General features: G+C 49.9%; 1 protein-coding gene across 2 annotated transcripts in view; it reads right to left on the minus strand.

Annotated features, from left to right (window-relative positions):
* LOC116944239 (beta,beta-carotene 15,15'-dioxygenase-like) overlaps positions 1-17,243 on the minus strand; it is a 33,687-nt gene extending 16,444 nt beyond the window's left edge. For both annotated transcript variants that reach the window (XM_076068239.1, XM_032957753.2), the window contains exon 1: positions 16,268-17,243. In XM_076068239.1, coding sequence (XP_075924354.1) covers positions 16,268-16,331 — 64 coding nt within the window. In that variant the 5' untranslated portion in view covers positions 16,332-17,243. The remainder of the gene's footprint in view (positions 1-16,267) is intronic.
* Positions 17,244-18,365: the final 1,122 nt, after the last annotated feature.

Raw genomic sequence — 18,365 nt, forward strand, 5'->3', positions numbered from 1 at the left:
GCTGCTGCCGTGTTATAGCAGCGTTACGCAAGCACAATTACCCACGACCAAAAAGGGGCAAGACCCTCCTGTGTATTCAGCGAATGCTTTTACACTTGACCTTCAGGCAGCTCAAAGCACCGAAATTGTCATGAGACTTGGAAAAAAAAATGTCGGGATATATCAATGGCTTCATTTTTTATTATTTCGTTCATGAAAGGAGCTTCTGTATTATGAGTGCAAGCAAATACAGAGGCTGCTAGGATGTCTTATCGGCGAAAGTGCACCCCCACCGCTGTAACGGAAGCCAAGGCTACAGCGAGCAGTCTGCATGCACGTTTACAATCCAATAGAAATCAGCAATTTGTTTTATTTATGCATTGAAACATGTTAACAGTCCCTCAACTCTCGCAAGCGTCCTGGAGGAGATCCCGCAGTCTCTCTGTAGCGTCGCCAAATCACCGTTGCCAGCTAAAGCGATGTAAATAGCCCACGGGTCAGAGCTGACATCGGTTCCGCTCAAGATAGCAACAACTTTATTCGGTTGATTAAAAAAGAAGAGCGACTTTTTTTGAACAATTGGAGCGGGCATCTATCTTATGATTCACCGTCATCGGCCACTTAAATAAATTGCAATCACCGAAGAAGATACGCCACAATGCGTGGTACTGGCGTGTACAATATCTGCTCTTACAATCTTACCCCGCTCCCGCCCGTTTAAACCTGCCGCAGCGGGAGATCGAATCGAACCCCCCGGGGCCTGGCCTGGCATTGCTGCGAGACACTGGTAGGCTCACCGCCACGTGAGTGAATCACGCACGGCAGGAAGCTCATTGTTCAAAGCGTGCGCGCGTCTGTGTGTTGTGCGTGTGTGTATTGCGTGTGTACAGTTCGTGTGTGTGTGTAGTGCGTGTGTGTAGTGCGTGTGTAGTTCGTGTGTGTGTAGTGCGTGTGTGTAGTGAGTATGTAGTTCGAGTGTGTGTAGTGCGTGTGTGTGTAGTGCGTGTGTCTGGCAAAAACAACCCCCGACCTCCTCGTGGTGCCAGACGGCAACGCTGTGGTGGGCAGTGCCGTGGGGGGAGGGCCAATTTAGATTGGCCTTTCCCCTCATGGCGTTTGTAACCACCACAGCTGCCAAATGGGGGCTCTGGATGGGTGCGAGGGGCTGTTAACCCCTCCACCTTCATTTAATTACCACAGAACCACGGGGGGACAGGCGTATATGAAGTCTCCTGGCCAAACCCCATTTGGCGGAGCCAGGAGTTTGAATCTTTACCCTCGGGGCTCCTCCAAAAACAACAAAAAAACACTGAGGGTGGACACGTGGAATGTTCGAATGCTCACTGCGGAGAAGAGGCTGCCACTCCTCTGTCGGGAGCTGGACCGGTACCGCCTGGATCTCTGTGGTATTCAGGAGGTCAGGTGGAACGGCTCTGGCTCCTGCCACCATGAGGGGTGGACAGTCCTCTACTCGGGGTAGGAGACCACTAAACAACAGGGAGTGGCTCTTCTTCTGATTAAAAGAATGAAGGGGGCGTGGGAGCGTGGCGGTGAGGTGTGGGAAGCGGTAAGCCCCAGACTACTTTGGGCTCGCCTTCCCATCAACCGGAGGCGAGGAGTGAGTGGTGGTCGTGGTTACTTATGCCCCCACCGAAGACGAACATCCATGGAGGGATGCAAGCAAGGCCGATGAGTCAGATGGCTTCTATGACCTCCTGTCACAGGTGCTAGCTAAAGTGGCCCCTCGGGATAGAGTCATCCTATTGGGCGACTTCAATGCCCGAGTTGGTCATGATGCTGGCACCTTGTTTGGAGTGATTGGAAGGCATGGGCCAGATCAGCTCAATAACAACGGTAGGAGGCTGCTAGATTTTTGTGCGGCCCATGGGCTTGTAATTACCAACACGCTGTTCCGGCATCGGCACATCCACACAACATCATGGATGCATGCCGGGTCCAAGCAAGAACATCTGCTGGACTACGTAGTGACGGAACAGTGGATGCGAGCCCATGTCCTTGACACCAGGACCAACCGTGGAGCTGATCTGCCCACTGACCATCGACTTGTCATCTGTAAAATGCGCCTGCCATTCTTCCACTCTGGTGGTGGGTGTACACCTGTTGTATATATAGGCCTTTTTCCAAAATTGATGTTAATAATAATTCTGCCAATTTTTTTTATCAATCGTGGTGTCGCGTAGGGGCAAAAGGGGGTGAGATGAACCCCCTCCCCTCACAGCAGCTGTCCTTACTCACAACCAGGAGGTGGAGAAAATCCATAAAAGATAATAAACCCAAAACAAAAGAGAAGGGGGGAAATCTACGTAGCCTCAAAGGCCCCCGTTTTAAGAGCACAGCCAACCAGGTGCCAAGAAGGAACAGGCGAATTCTACAATAATTTTCCCTTTCGTTTCTCTTAATACAACGGTTAAAGTTCAGAACTTAGCGACAAAATGAGTCGACATCATAGACTGTCAACACACTCATAGTGGGTTATCACTTCTCATACATATTATTAATACTAACGTTATTCACCTTAAATTCTATTACATCTTGCCGTCTACGTGACTTTACAAAAACCAAGGAATATGAATTCCAGCAGTCAAGAAGCTTAACCGAAACTTAGTTTCGAAACTTAGTTTCGGTTAAGCATGGATCCCCGGATACAGACGGGGGAGATGAAAGTTAATAAAACCCTAGGAAATACGTGGTGATGATAATGTTAAATCACGAATCTTGGGAAACATAAACCAAATAATAATTATGAAGTATTAAACCGAGGGTTCTCCAGAAGAGATGAGGCGAAAAAGGTCAAACTTACATAACCAAGATAAAATGAATCCCAGAGAGAAAGAGAGTCTCCCAACCGCCTTTGTCTTCCAGCAGCACGTGATAGAATTTGAATACGCAGGCAGAGGGCATCTCCTCTTAAAAATCAAAATCAAACACCACGATGGAAGCACTGTAAACACTGCTACAAACATACCTTGAGTCACGTACAGAATCATAACTACAAAGTGGTACGGTATCAAGCTATAAGAGGTAAAATAAAATGTTTAACTTCAAAAGCCTCAACACACCCCTTTGTGAGAGGCAAAAGAATGTCACACCAAGAGGGAAGAGGGAAAGAAAAAAAACCCCGCCAGAGAATTCTTGTGACCATAATCAACCGGGCTGTAACAATTTGGGGCACCTGATGGTTCCACGGATGAAAAGATGGCTTGAGGAGTGGGACAGGAATCAAGCCAGGGTGAGACTTAACAGATGGCTTAATAAATCAGAACACAAACACACACGGACACACGTACAACTCCCCCCCCCCCCACAACACAGAGCGAAATCAAAGGAAGTTCTGGTCCTTTGTGAGAAGGCGAGTCGAGGTGGGTGAAATTCCACATATAACCAGCGACACGACACACAGATCAGCTCTGCAAGGGACAGTTCTGCGAGCGACAGAAGAGGGCGGCGAGCGGCAAGCTCCGGGGTGGGCCCTGCGATTGACCAAGGATGGCGAGGCTTGCCGAGTGGCGATGTGTCATCAAGTGTGAGTTCAAAAAGTTTATTCGACATCGAGTGCCAGCTCCCACCAGCAACTACGACCATCGACGACCAACTGCTACCATCGGCTCTGCAAGCCATCACAGCTACCGGCGGCAGAAGACGGCGATCGACTACGGAAGATGGCCAACCACCGAAGATAACGGCCAGCCACCGAGGGCGATCGGTCACCGAAGGGCTCGAGTTGAACTGGCGAGCAGCACCAAGCAATCAACCTCGAGAACGGGCGGAAAGCGCCGAGCATCGACCAAGCCAGCATCGCGGAGAACCAGCCGCACGCGCAAGCGACAGCGCCAGAGGGACGGAGCAGGAGAGAGGACGCCGCAGCGTCGCCAGCGTCACCAAGCTAGGGTGTCAGCTGCCAGCGGACGAGCTGCTACCTGACGACGGGATCATCGCGCACCGACGGCGAGCGTCGTGCTAACTCTTCCAACCGGCTGCGGACAGAACTCCGGCCGCCCGTGAGAAAGGAGAACCAAGCTGTCCGTATGATACGCACACTTCCACACATTGCAACGCATCACCTGGCGTCTGCTTGACGCAAATCATTGAACAAAGACACATCCACACTCAGCACATACACGAACTAACAATAAGAAGACTCGTGATAAGTGCGTCAAGCATCAACTGATAACGAAGAACACGGCTGCCATTGGGTTACGGGGAAACGGTCGTTTAGAAGTATTTTAGTAGTTATGTTTCTTTTGATTTGCATAAATATTGTCAATGAATTCATCGATGAAAACTAAACGTTTAGAAACCTAAGTTACGAATCTACACACTCACCGGGAGAATATTGTGTTGAAATCTTTCTTTTGATCACAGAATCTGCCCGCAAATTTATTGAAGCCTTAGCCAATTGATGAGTATTTGCTGAAGCAGGCATACTGCCGCACCCCACTGTTCCAACATCTCGTTAATTACGTAATCTTGCCCATGAATTAATTGCCATATACTTTTGCCTTCGGGACATGTTTCTTTATTGCCTTCGTATGAATATCATTGCATTAATTTTTAAGGACTTTTTGGCCCTATCGCCGTATATGCTCGCGTTACTCTGAGGAGTTAATTAATTGTTCTGTTACCCAGTTAACAAACGTGATCATTGAGGGTTAAATGTATGGATCCATGAGGAGAACATCTCCAGGAGTACTCTGTTGACAATTCCAAGCATAATAGTTCGAATATTAGAGTGTTAAGGTTTTGTTTAGAAATTAAAATTGCTTAACACAGAAGTGTCTGAGTGGTGCCTTCGTAAGTCCATGCATAATAATCTTAATTATAAGAACTGTATCCTGCGGTGAGATTTGAATTTGGAGACCTGATATAAAAACACTAAGACATAATCAGGAAATGTTGAAGCGAGAATAATTGTATTATACCGATTGATAATACGAACCTAGACAACGAAGCCGAGCTTAATCTACAGCACACTTACAGCACACCTGCATAACTTCATACAAGTAATTGTATGATCCCGATTGATAATACTACCCTCGACAACGAGGCAGGGCTTAATTATTATAACGTGTACATTAGCATAATCGCATGCAATTGCATAACTTAACACGATGACACCTCCCTAATTAGCATACTTTATGCGCATAATTACAGCAATTAACATAATTTCGGATAATTACGTATTTAAAAAAAATCATTTAAATTGTATTATTTTTATTAAATTTTCAAGACCCGGCATATACAACACACCCAGGACCCCATTCAAACCCAAGGTGGCCTGGTCTCAGCTAGCTGATGAAAGTTGAAAGCGAGAATTTAATCATCGCTTGCAGCTGGGGTTGGCATCATCGTGCGTGTGTAGTGTGTGTGGTGTGTGTGTGGTGTGCGTGTGGTGTGTGTGGTGTGTGTGTAGTATGTGTGTGTGTAGTGTGTGTGTAGTATGTGTGTGTGTAGTGTGTGTGGTGTGTGTGTGTGGTGTATGTGTGTAGTGTGTGTGGTGTGTGTGTGTAGTGCGTGTGTAGTGTGTGTGTGTAGTGCGTGTGTAGTGTGTGTGTGTAGTGTGTGGTGTGCGTGTGGTGTGTGTGGTGTGTGTGGTGTGTGTAGTGTGTGTGTAGTATGTGTGTGTGTAGTGTGTGTGTGGTGTATGTGTGGTGTGTGTGGTGTGTGTAGTGTGTGTGGTGTGTGTGTGGTGTGCATGTGGTGTGTGTAGTGTGTGTAGTATGTGTATGTGTGGTGTGTGTGGTGTGTGTGTAGTGTGTGTAGTGTGTGTGGTGTGCGTGTCGTGTGTGTAGTGTGTGTAGTATGTGTGTGTGTGTAGTGTGTGTGTGTGTAGTGTGTGTAGTATGTGTGGTGTGCGTGTGGTGTGTGTGGTGTGTGTGTAGTATGTGTGTAGTATGTGTGTGTGTGTATGTAGTGTGTGTGTGTAGTGTGTGGTGTGTGTAGTATGTGTGTGTGTAGTGTGTGTGGTGTGTGTGTGTGGTGTATGTGTGTAGTGTGTGTGTGGTGTATGTGTAGTGTGTGTGTAGTGTGTGTGTGGTGTGTGTGGTGTGTAGTGTGTGTGGTGTGTGTGTAGTGCGTGTGTGGTGTGTGTGGTGTGTGTGTGTGTAGTGTGTGTGGTGTGTGTGTAGTGCGTGTGTGGTGTGTGCGTAGTGTGTGTGTGGTGTGTGTGGTGTGTGTAGTGTGTGTGTAGTGTGTGTGTAGTATGTGTGTGTAGTGTGTGTGTGTGTGTAGTGTGTGGTGTGTGTAGTATGTGTGTGTGTAGTGTGTGTGGTGTGTGTGTGTGGTGTATGTGTGTAGTGTGTGTGTGGTGTATGTGTAGTGTGTGTGTAGTGTGTGTGTGGTGTGTGTGGTGTGTAGTGTGTGTGGTGTGTGTGGTGTGTGGTGTGTGTGGTGTGTGTAGTGTGTGTGTAGTATGTGTGTGTAGTGTGTGTGGTGTGTGTGTGTGTGTAGTGTGTGTGGTGTGTGTGTAGTGTGTGTGGTGTGTGTGGTGTGCGTGTCGTGTGTGTGGTGTGTGTAGTGTGTGTGTAGTGTGTGTGTGGTGTGTGTAGTGTGTGTGTAGTGTGTGTGTAGTATGTGTGTGTGTGGTGTGTGTGTAGTGTGTGTGTGGTGTGTGTGGTGTGTGTAGTGTGTGTGTAGTGTGTGTGTAGTATGTGTGTGTGCGTGTGTAGTGTGTGTGGTGTGTGTGTAGTGTGTGTGTGGTGTGTGTGGTGTGCGTGTGGTGTGTGTGGTGTGTGTAGTGTGTGTGTGTAGTGTGTGTGTGTGGTGTGTGTGTAGTGTGTGTGGTGTGTGTGTGTGGTGTATGTGTGTAGTGTGTGTGTGGTGTATGTGTAGTGTGTGTGTAGTGTGTGTGTGGTATGTGTGGTGTGTAGTGTGTGTGGTGTGTGTGTAGTGCGTGTGTGGTGTGTGTGGTGTGTAGTGTGTGTAGTGTGTGTGGTGTGTGTGCGGTGTGTGTGGTGTGTGTGTGGTGTGGTGTGTGTGTGTGTAGTGTGTGTGGTGTGTGTGTGTAGTGCGTGTGTGGTGTATGTGTAGTGTGTGTAGTGTGTGTGTAGTGTGTGTAGTGTGTGTGTGTAGTGTGTGTGTAGTATGTGTGTGTGTAGTGTGTGGTGTGTGTGTGTGGTGTGTGTGTAGTGTGTGTGGTGTGTGTGTGTAGTGTGTGTGTAGTGTGTGTCGTGTATGTGTGGTGTGTGTGTGTAGTGTGTGTGTGGTGTGTGTGTAGTGTGTGTGTGGTGTGTGTGTAGTGCGTGTGTGTAGTGTGGTGTGTGCTGTGTGTGTTGTGTGTGTGTAGTGTGTTTGTAGTGTGTGGTGTGTGTAGTGTGTGTGTAGTGTGTGTGGTGTGTGTAGTGTGTGTAGTGTGTTTGTGTAGTGCGTGTGTGGTGTGTGTGTGGTGTGTGTGTGGTGTGTGTGTAGTGTGTGTGTTTGTAGTGTGTGGTGTGTGTGTAGTGTGTGTGTGGTGTGTGTGTGGTGTGTGTGTAGTGTATGTGTGGTGTGTAGTGTGTGTAGTGCGTGTGTGGTGTGTGTGGTGTGTGTGTGTAGTGCGTGTGTGTAGTGTGTGTGGTGTGTGTGTGTAGTGCGTGGTGTGTGTGTGTGTAGTGTGTGTGTGGTGTGTGTAGTGTGTGTGTAGTGCGTGTGTAGTGTGTGTGTAGTGTGTGTGTAGTGTGTGGTGTGTGTGTGTAGTGTGTGTGTAGTGTATGTAGTGTGTGTATAGTGTGTGTGTAGTGTGTGTGGTGTGTGTAGTGTGGTGTGTGTGTGTGTAGTGTGTGTGTAGTGTGTGTGGTGTGTGTGTAGTGTGTGGTGTGTGTGTGTAGTGTGTGTGGTGTGTGTGTGTAGTGTGTGTGTGTGTAGTGTGTGTGGTGTGTGTAGTGTGTGTGTGGTGTGTGTGTAGTGTGTGTGTGTAGTGTGTGTGTGTAGTGTGGGTGTAGTGCGTGTGTAATGTGTGTGTGTGTAGTGTGTGTGTAGTGCGTGTGTGGTGTGTGTGTGTAGTGCGTGTGTGGTGTGTGTGTGTAGTGTGTGTGGTGTGTGTGTGTAGGGTGTGTGTGGTGTGTGTGAGTGTAATATGTGTGTGGTGCGTGTGTGTAGTGTGTGTGTAGTGCGTGTGTGGTGTGTGTGTAGTGTGTGTGTGGTGCGTGTGTGGTGTGTGTAGTGTGTGTTGTGTGTGTGTGTGTAGTGTGTGTGTAGTGCGTGTCGGTGTGTAGTGTGTGTAGTGTGTGTGTGGTGTGTGTGTAGTGCGTATGTGGTGTGTGTGTAGTGTGTGGTGTGCGTGTGTAGTGTGTGTGTAGTGCGTGTGTAGTGTGTGTGTAGTGTGTGTGTAGTGTGTGTGGTGTGTGTGTGTAGTGTGTGTGGTGTGTTCAGTGTGTGTAGTGTGTGTGTAGTGCGTGTGTGGTGTGTGTATGGTGTGTGTAGTGTGTGTGGTGTGTGTGTGTAGTGTGTGTGTGTAGTGTGTGTGTAGTGCGTGTGTAGTGTGTGTGTAGTGTGTGTGTAGTGTGTGTGGTGTGTGTGTGGTGTGTGTGTAGTGTGTGTGGTGTGTGTGTGTAGTGTGTGTGTAGTGTGTGTGTAGTGTGTGGTGTGTGTGTAGTGTGGTGTGTGTAGTGTGTGTGTAGTGTGTGTGGTGTGTGTGTGTAGTGTGTGTGTAGTGTGTGTGTAGTGTGTGTGGTGTGTGTGTGTAGTGTGTGTGTGTAGTGTGTGTGTAGTGTGTGTGGTGTGTGTAGTGTGTGTGGTGTGTGTGGTGTGTGTGGTGTGTGTGTAGTGTGTGTGTATTGTGTGTGGTGTGTGTGTGTAGTGTGTGTGTAGTGTGTGTGTAGTGTGTGTGGTGTGTGTAGTGTGTGTAGTGTGTGTGTGTAGTGTGTGTAGTGTGTGTAGTGTGTGTGTGTAGTGTGGTGTGTGGTGTGGTGTGTGTAGTGTGTGGTGTGTGTGTGTAGGGTGTGTGTAGTATGTGTAGTGTGTGTGTGTAGTGTGTGTGTGTAGTGTGTGTGTAGTGTGTGTGGTGTGTGTTGTGTGTGTGGTGTGTGTGTAGTGTGTGTGGTGTGTGTAGTGTGTGTGTAGTGTGTGTGTGTAGTGTGTGTGGTGTGTGTGGTGTGTGTGTAGTGTGTGTGTAGTGTGTGTGGTGTGTGTGTGTAGTGTGTGTAGTGTGTGTGTAGTGTGTGTAGTGTGTGTGTGTAGTGTGTGTAGTGTGTGTAGTGTGTAGTGTGGTGTGTGTAGTGTGTGTAGTGTGTGTGTGTAGGGTGTGTGTAGTGTGTGTAGTGTGTGTCTGTGTGTAGTGTGTGTAGTGTGTGTGTAGTGTGTGTGTAGTCTGTGTGTAGTGTGTGGTGTGTGTAGTGTGTGTGTGTAGTGTGTGTGTAGTGTGTGTCTGTGTGTAGTGTGTGTAGTGTGTGTGTAGTGTGTGTGTAGTCTATGTGTAGTGTGTGTGTACTGTGTGGTGTGTGTGTAGTGTGTGTGTACTGTGTGGTGTGGTGTGTGTGTAGTGTGTGTAGTGTGTGTGTAGTGTGTGTAGTGTGTGTGATGTGTGTGTAGTGTGTGTAGTGTGTGTGTGTAGTGTGTGTAGTGTGTGTAGTGTGTAGTGTGGTGTGTGTAGTGTGTGTAGTGTGTGTGTGTAGGGTGTGTGTAGTGTGTGTAGTGTGTGTCTGTGTGTAGTGTGTGTAGTGTGTGTGTAGTGTGTGTGTAGTCTGTGTGTAGTGTGTGGTGTGTGTAGTGTGTGTGTGTAGTGTGTGTGTAGTGTGTGTCTGTGTGTAGTGTGTGTAGTGTGTGTGTAGTGTGTGTGTAGTCTATGTGTAGTGTGTGTGTACTGTGTGGTGTGTGTGTAGTGTGTGTGTACTGTGTGGTGTGGTGTGTGTGTAGTGTGTGTAGTGTGTGTGTAGTGTGTGTAGTGTGTGTGATGTGTGTGTGATGTGTGTGTGGTGTGTGTGTGTAGTGTGTGTGTAGTGTGTGTGTGTAGTGCGTGTAGTGTGTGTGTGTGTGTGTATTGTATGTGTGTAGTGTGTGTGTGTAGTCTGTGTGTAGTGTGTGTCTACTGTGTAGTGTGTGTGTAGTGTGTGTGTAGTCTGTGTGTAGTGTGTGGTGTGTGTAGTGTGTGTGTGTAGTGTGTGTGTAGTGTGTGTCTGTGTGTAGTGTGTGTAGTGTGTGTGTAGTGTGTGTGTAGTCTATGTGTAGTGTGTGTGTACTGTGTGGTGTGTGTGTAGTGTGTGTGTACTGTGTGGTGTGGTGTGTGTGTAGTGTGTGTAGTGTGTGTGTAGTGTGTGTAGTGTGTGTGATGTGTGTGTGATGTGTGTGTGGTGTGTGTGTGTTGTGTGTGTGTGTAGTGTGTGTAGTGTGTGTAGTGTGTGTGTGTAGTGTGTGTGTAGTGTGTGTGTGTAGTGCGTGTAGTGTGTGTGTGTGTGTATTGTATGTGTGTAGTGTGTGTGTGTAGTCTGTGTGTAGTGTGTGTCTACTGTGGTGTGTGTGTGTAGTGTGTGTAGTGTGTGTGTACTGTGTGGTGTGGTGTGTGTGTAGTGTGTGTAGTGTGTGTGTGGTGTGTGTGTGTAGTGTGTGTAGTGTGTAGTGTGTGTGTGGTGTATGTGTAGTGTGTGTAGTGTGTGTGTAGTGTGTGTGTGGTGTGTGTAGTGTGTGTAGTGTGTGTGTGTGTAGTGTGTGTGTGGTGTATGTGTAGTGTGTGTAGTGTGTGTGTAGTGTGTGTAGTGTGTGTGTGTAGTGTGTGTGTAGTGTGTGTGTGTGTGTGTAGTGTGTGTGTAGTGTGTGTGTGTGTAGTGTGTGTGTGTAGTGCGTGTAGTGTGTGTGTATTGTATGTGTGTAGTGTATGTGTGTAGTCTGTGTATAGTGTGTGTGTGTAGTGTGTGTGTAGTGTGTGTAGTGTGTGTGTGTAGTATGTGTGTAGTGTGTGTGTGTAGTGCGTGTAGTGTGTGTGTGGTGTGGAGGAGAGGCTGCCACTCCTCTGTCGGGAGCTGGACTGGTACCGCCTGGATCTATGCGGCATTCAGGAGGTCCGGTGGACCGGCTCTGGCTCCTGCCACCATGAGGGGTGGACAGTCCTCTACTCGGGGCAGCAGACTGCCAAACAACAGGGTGTGGCTCTTCTTTTGAACAAAAGAATGAAGGGGGCGTGGGAGCGTGGCGGTGAGGTGTGGGAAGCTGTTAGCCCCAGGCTACTTTGGGCTCGCCTTCCCATCAACCGGAGGCGAGGAATGGTGGTCGTGGTTACTTATGCCCCCACCGAAGATGAACATCCGTGGAGGGATGCAGGCAAAGCCGATGAGTCAGATGCCTTCTCTGACCTCCTGTCACAGGTGCTGGCTAAAGTGGCCCCTCAGGATAGAGTCATCATGTTGGGTGACTTTAATGCACGAGTTGGTCATGGTACTGGCACCTGGTCTGGAGTGATTGGAGGGCATGGGCCAGATCAGCTCAATAACAACGGTAGGAGGCTGCTAGATTTTTGTGCAGCCCATGGGCTTGTAATTACCAACACGCTGTTCCGGCATCGGCGCATCCACACAACATCATGGATGCATGCCGGGTCCAAGCAAGAACATCTGCTGGACTACATAGTGACGGACCAGCGGATGCGAGCCCATGTTCTTGACACCAGGACCTACCGTGGAGCTGATCTGCCCACTGACCATCGACTAGTCATCTGTAAGATGCGCCTGCCATTCTTCCACTCCGGTGGTGGGTGTACACCCAGGACCCCATTCCAACATAAAGTGGCCTGGTCTCAGTTATCTGATGAAAGTTGCAAGCGAGAATTTCATCATCGCTTGCGGCTGGGATTGGCATCGTCCCCGACTCCTCCTGATGTCGAGGGTAAATGGGCGAGGTTTAGGACTGTGACTCATGCAGCTGCAATGGCTGCTTTGGGTACGCGGTCCAGACCTCCCCAGAGACCCTGGCTGACAGAGGAGGTGTTTAGGATGTTTGAGAAAAAGCGACAGGCCCACTGTCATCGGCTACAGAATCCCACGTCAGAGAATGAGGAGGCTTACCGCAGCCTTCGCTCGGAGGTTCGGAGAGCCATGAGGCGCTGCAAGGATGGGTGGTGGTCGCGGGTTGCTGAGGAGATGGAGTCTGCCTCAGTGGCCCATGATCACAAATCTCTATTTAACTCCATCAAAAAAGTAACCTGCAGCGCCACACCTATTACCATCATTAGGGGAAAAAACGGTGATCCAATCTCCGACCCCCAGGAACAGGTTTGCAGATTTGCTGAGCATTTCTGTGAGGTCATGGGGGAGGGAAAATCCCTCAGCCAGGAAAACATCATGGCACAAAGTGAGGATGACCCTGCTGAGGCTGCGGTGCCTCAAATATCGGAAGAAGTCACCCCCTGTGAATGGCTGGCTGAGGTGCCATCTGTTGAGGAAGTACTGAAGGCGATCCGGAGTCTGAGACCAGGAAAGGCAGCGGGCAGAGATGATCTCCCAAGCGAAATGCTGAGGGAGGGTGGCGTTTGTGCACAGACTGCCCTATATGACATCATAACCACGGTCTGGGCCGCTGGACGGGTTCCGCAGGATTGGAAGGATGCCCTGGTGGTCCCCCTCTTTAAGAAGGGGGACCGCACAGACTGTAACAACTAAAGGGGCATATCACTCCTCAGTGTGCCGGGAAAGGTCCTGGCAAGGATTATTCAGCATCGCCTTGCCAGGCACGCTGAGGAGAGGCATGCGGAGCCCCAATTCGGTTTCAGGAAAGGGCGGTCCTGCACAGATGCCATATTTTCTGTCCGTCTGCTACAGCAGAGGTGTAGGGAATTCCCACAAGACCTACATCTCTGCTTTATTGACCTGGTCAAGGCCTATGATACCATCAGTAGGCCTGGGCTCTGGGTCGTTCTTCGTGCTTTTGGAGTACCTGACCCTCTGCTCACGATCATTAAGGACCTTCATGATGGTGAGCGGGCCCGGGTAAAACTACGTGGCCGGGAGTCAGAGATATTCCCTGTACACCTTGGGGTGCGACAGGGATGTCCTCTGGCTCCCACATTATTTAACATCTATTTTGACCACGTAGTTCGTGAAGCCTTCAATAGCTGTACCGGGGGAATCTCCATATGGTACAGATATAATGGGAGGCTGATCGATGCCCGGGTGCGGTCAAGGGATGGCTCCCTATTGGTCAACCACGTTATGTATGCTGATGATTTGGTAATAGCTGCTCAGTCAGAGGAGGAGTTGGAGACGCTGCTGCTGAGACTGGAGCGTGCCACTAAGAGGTGGGGCCTTACCATCAGCCCCACCAAAACTAAGCACCTGCCTGGGTATTTTGTACCATCGGACACTCCATCCCCACAACTCCCAATCGGTGATGGGGCAGTTGTGGAGAGAGTGGAGAGTTTCCCATACCTAGGTAGTGTGCTTATGACTGGCTCCAGTTTAACAGCAGAGGTCTCACTCCGAATCAGTCGAGCGGCAATATCTTTTCATCGGTTGCGTAACGCTGTGTGGAAGCTACCTGGTCTGTCGCTCCGCACTAAGCTTCAGGTCTTCTCGGCCACGGTCATTCCCTCCCTTCTCTACGCTTGCGAAACGTGGACCCCCCTAATGGAACATCTTCGCCGGTTAGAAACATTTAGGCTGGCCTGCCTACAATCCATCCTGGGTTTAACCAGACTGGATTGTGTGAGGAGCTCACAAATCCTTGAAAGATCTATGCAAGGTCCCATCGGTGAGCTCCTCCGGCAGGCAAGGCTGCGATGGCTGGGTCATGTAGCCCGCATGCCCAGCCACCGCATGCCGAAACAGCTTTTGTTCGGCCGGATTGAGGGGGCAAAGCGGGCGCGGCACGGGCTAGAGAAGAGATGGAGTGATGTGGTACAGGAGGACGTGGAGCTGAATGGACTTGCCGATGACTGGTACCAGCGGTGTCAAGATCGACGGTTTAACACGTAGGCTTTCGCGACCAATATTATTCATAATAAAGGTTTTTGGGTTAGATCGCGTTTATTTATAAATGTGTCGTAACCCTCCACCACCCGACACGGCCAATCAGCAAAAAAGTGGCACGTTGACACCTCTGTGGAGGAGGCTCGTGAAGGATGCTACTGGGCAGTTGGAGGTAGTCGCCCTCCAACAACAACGGAGGGCGGAGGAGCGACGCTCACAACAACGAGCGGAGCGCCGGGTGGCTAAAGCACAGCAGGTTGGCACAGTAGGGGGCACAGGTGGTGCATCAGCCAGTCATCTCAGTCAGTCGACCCGTGGCACCTGGGTCTGCCCCGTGACCTCCTGCCAGCGGGCGTTCGACACTTCACGTGGCCTCAAGGTGCACATGGCCTGGCACAAGCGTCGTGGTGACGTCACCGCCACTTAGTGGCGAATGGCGGTTGTTGTTGTTGTATGTAGTGTGTATAGTGTGTGTAGTGTTTGTAGTGCGGTGTGTGTAGTGTATGTGTAGAGTGTGTGTAGTGTGTGTGTAGTGTGTGTGGTGTGTGTAGTGTGTGTGTGGAGTCTGTGTGTAGTGTGTAGTCTGTGTGTAGATCGTATTGGGAGGCGGTAGAGTCGCGACGATTATCTGAACCGGTCCTGGCCCTCCCCTAGGTCGACTCGGCCTCAAATGAGCACCCAGTGCGGTGTGTAAACATCGCCACTGGGGAGACAAAGGCGGCCGAGCGTGGTGATGGCTACCCCCACCCCCTCGTGTGCCGTGCCAGCCTTTGTAGGTGCTGCTCGCTAACAGCCCTTCCCCCTACAGCCTGTTAAGGCTACACGACGCGTGGGGGGTATTTGTGTTCTTTCATCATTATTATTATGTTGCTGTTGTTATGTGCCGCGACAGCAAGAATCTGTCTTTAAAACTCTGTACTGTATACTGGGGCACTTCGCGTGTCGAGTTGCGACAAGGAAATACACGCACACATCACACGACACGTTATTTAGTTTAGTACCCCAACGCTGTGTGCAAAAATCCCAGTGGGATGCAAGTCAAACAACAACAACCACAAGACAACTTAGATTAAGGCCATCAGTCTAATTGTGTACTACAACAAACATGGCCAAACCAATAAACATTTTCGACATCACCAAAATAAAGCCATAAAAGCAATGTAACAGTGATCATAGGGACTGTGACCGAATTTTTAACAATAAACTACATAAATAACATGTAACACCAAACCCTAGAGCCATAGCTGGCTGCATGAGTCACTCCACAACAACAGGAGCATCAGTCGGAGTATCAAATTTTTCAATGCACCTTTAAGATTCACACGCTAAATCAAAATACAGATAATACTTTGCAGCGGTCATCCGGAGCGAAACATTTTATTTTATTTTAGGCCACTGAATAGCAGTGGCAGCTAGGGTTGTACAACTCCTCTAGAGCAGTTTTGAGAGAAGATCTCATAAGTAGTGATTCAAGTTGCAGTTAATTAGAAATAGCATTCGAGACCCTGGGGGCATCAATAGCAAAGGCCCTTCCTCCAGTTTTTGTACGGCAACAAGGAATGTGAAGCTGGTAAATGAGCGAAGACCTGAGGTCAAATTTGTTCTTTGAAACAGAGAGGAGATCCAGCAGGTTGTCTGCGGATTTTTTTGTAAGTACATCGTGAATAAATAAGATCTGGTGCACAAGCCGTCGAACATTAAGAGATGTTAAGTTTTACCCAACGTAGAGATCACAGTGGTGAGTACACACACACATCGCACACGACACGTACACACACACATCACGCACACGACACGTACACACACACATCACACACGACACGTACACACACATCACACACACGACACGTACACACACATCACGCACACGACACGTACACACACATCACACACGACACGTACACACACACACATCACACACACGACACGTACACACACACATCACGCACACGACACGCACACAACCAGCACGCAACCACATCACACACACGGCACGTACACATACATCTCACACACACGACACGTACACACACACGACACGTACACACAGACACATCTCACACACACAACACGTACACACACACGACACGTACACTCACACACACATCACACACACGGCACGTACACACACACATCTCACACACACACACGACACGTACACTCACACATCACACACACGACACGCACACAACCAGCACGCAACCACATCACACACACACATTTCACACACACACATCACACACACGACACTCACACACACGACACGCACACACACACCACGCACACGACAGGAATCACACACACACATCACCCACACGGCACGTACACACACCACACATCACACACACTACACATCACACACACTACACGCACAAAGAGAGAGACTTCCTCCTTTACTGTACCCGAGATCATCAGCTTGACGGGCTCCGTGCACTCCTCCTCGTCCTGCCGCCTGAGTAGCATCATCAGCACTTGCCTCCTGCTGCTGCTGCCCTGTTCGCTATCAACAGCAGCAGCAGCTACTGCTGTTGCTATCAGCACGTGCCTCCTCCTCCTGCTGCTGCCCTGCTTGGCTGCTCGCTATCAACAACAACAACAGCAGCAGTAGCAGCTGCTGCTATCAGCACGTGCCGCCTCCTCCTCCCCCTGCTGCTGCTGCCCTGCTTGGCTGCTCGCTATCAACAGCAGCAGCTACTGCTGCTGCTATCAGCACTTGCCTCCTGCTGCTGCTGCTGCCCTGCTTGGCTGCTCGCTATCAACAGCAGCAGTAGCAGCTGCTGCTGCTATCAGCACGTGCCGCCTCCTCCTCCCCCTGCTGCTGCTGCCCTACTTGGCTGCTCGCTATCAACAGTAGCAGCAGCAGCTACTGCTGCTACTATCAGCACGTGCCTCTCTCGACTCGTCTGTTTCGTCTGTGTGTGTCCGACTCTGTGTGCCGGTCTTCAAAGCAAATCGCTGACAAGCACTTGTCCCAAAGCGGTCTGTTAAAGGGCTACGCGGGGGACCTTTGTCTTTGTGTGGCTGCGTCCCGGTCTTAATAGGAGCTCGCTAACAGCAACACATTGCTCCGACCAGCCTGTGAAGAGTTGGTTATTGTGTCTGTTGTCTGTGTATACGTCTGTGTGTGTGTCTGTTGTCTGTGTATACGTCTGTGTGTGTGTCTAAGTATTGTCTCTGTGTGTGAGTGGTGCCCGCAAGGTGAATGAATGCCTGGGATGCGGGAGCCACGCGAATGATGAGCTGTCACAGCGAGAGGGAGAGAGACGGGGGGAGATGAATGTGGGCGGGTGGCGAATAGTTAAGATTACTTTGGCTTGGGCGCTTGTTAGCTAATACACGCAATGTTTGTAGGTCGACTCAGTCTCAAATGTGTACCCGGTGAGGCGTGCAAACATCGCCACACTGGGGAGACAAAGGCGGCCGGGTGTGGTACTGGTCACCCCACCGGCCATCGTAGGTGCTACTGGCTAACAGCACACGGGCCAACACCAGTGGCGAATTATCTGAGCTGGTCCGGGGCCTCCCCTCGGTCTACTCAGCCTCAAATGAGTTCCTGATGCGGTGTGCAAGCATCGCCACTAGGGAGACAAAGGCGGCCGGGCGTGGTGCTGGCGACCTTGTGCCGTGGCGGCCTTCAAAGATGCTCACTCGCAGCACTTGCACCTAAAGACGCTTACGGCTACACGGGGGATCTTTATTTTCATATGTAATGTGGACAGTGTAGTGTGGCTTACAGTGCTGTGTATAGTGTTGTGTAATGTGTGGTAAATATCGTCATGTGTGGCGTTACGTCGTGTGTAGGTGGTACATCTGCCAGTCATCTCAGTTAACCCGTGGCAACTGGGTCTATTCCGTGAACTGTCAGGTCAGCGACCCTTCGACACTTCTTGTAGCCTCAAAGTGCATTCCAGACAGTCCTCAACTTACAAACACCCGACTTACGAACACCCGTACTTGCGAACACCCAACTTACGAACACTCGACTAAATAACACTCGACTTACGAACACACTTACTTGTGAACACCCAACTTACTAACACTGGACTTACGAACACCCGACTTACGAACACCAAACTTACAAACATCGGTACTCACAAACACTCCACTTTCAAACACCGGACTTACGAAAACCCGTACTTGCGAACACCCAACTTACGAACACTCGACTTACGAACACCTGCACTTGCGAACACCCAACTTACACACTTAACGATCAGTGAGCTCTGGCAGCCGAGGCTGCCTTGGCTGGGTCACGTAACCACATGCTAGCGACCGAGTGCCCAATCAGATTTTGTTTGGCTGCATACAGATGGGTAAACTGGCGCGGTACAGGCTAGAGAAGACATGGACTGATGCGGTACAGAAAATGTGGAGCTGATTGGACTTGCCGAAGACCGGTACCAGCGGTGTCAAGATCGACCTCTGTGGAAGAGGCTCGTGAAGGGCGCTGCTGAGGAGTTGGAGGCAGTCGTCCTCCAGCAACAACGCAGGGCATATGAG

Source organism: Petromyzon marinus, chromosome 20, assembly GCF_048934315.1.
Source record: "Petromyzon marinus isolate PM22_M1 ecotype Great Lakes invasive population chromosome 20, UKy_Petmar_22M1.pri1.0, whole genome shotgun sequence".
Classification (NCBI taxonomy): domain Eukaryota; kingdom Metazoa; phylum Chordata; class Hyperoartia; order Petromyzontiformes; family Petromyzontidae; genus Petromyzon; species Petromyzon marinus.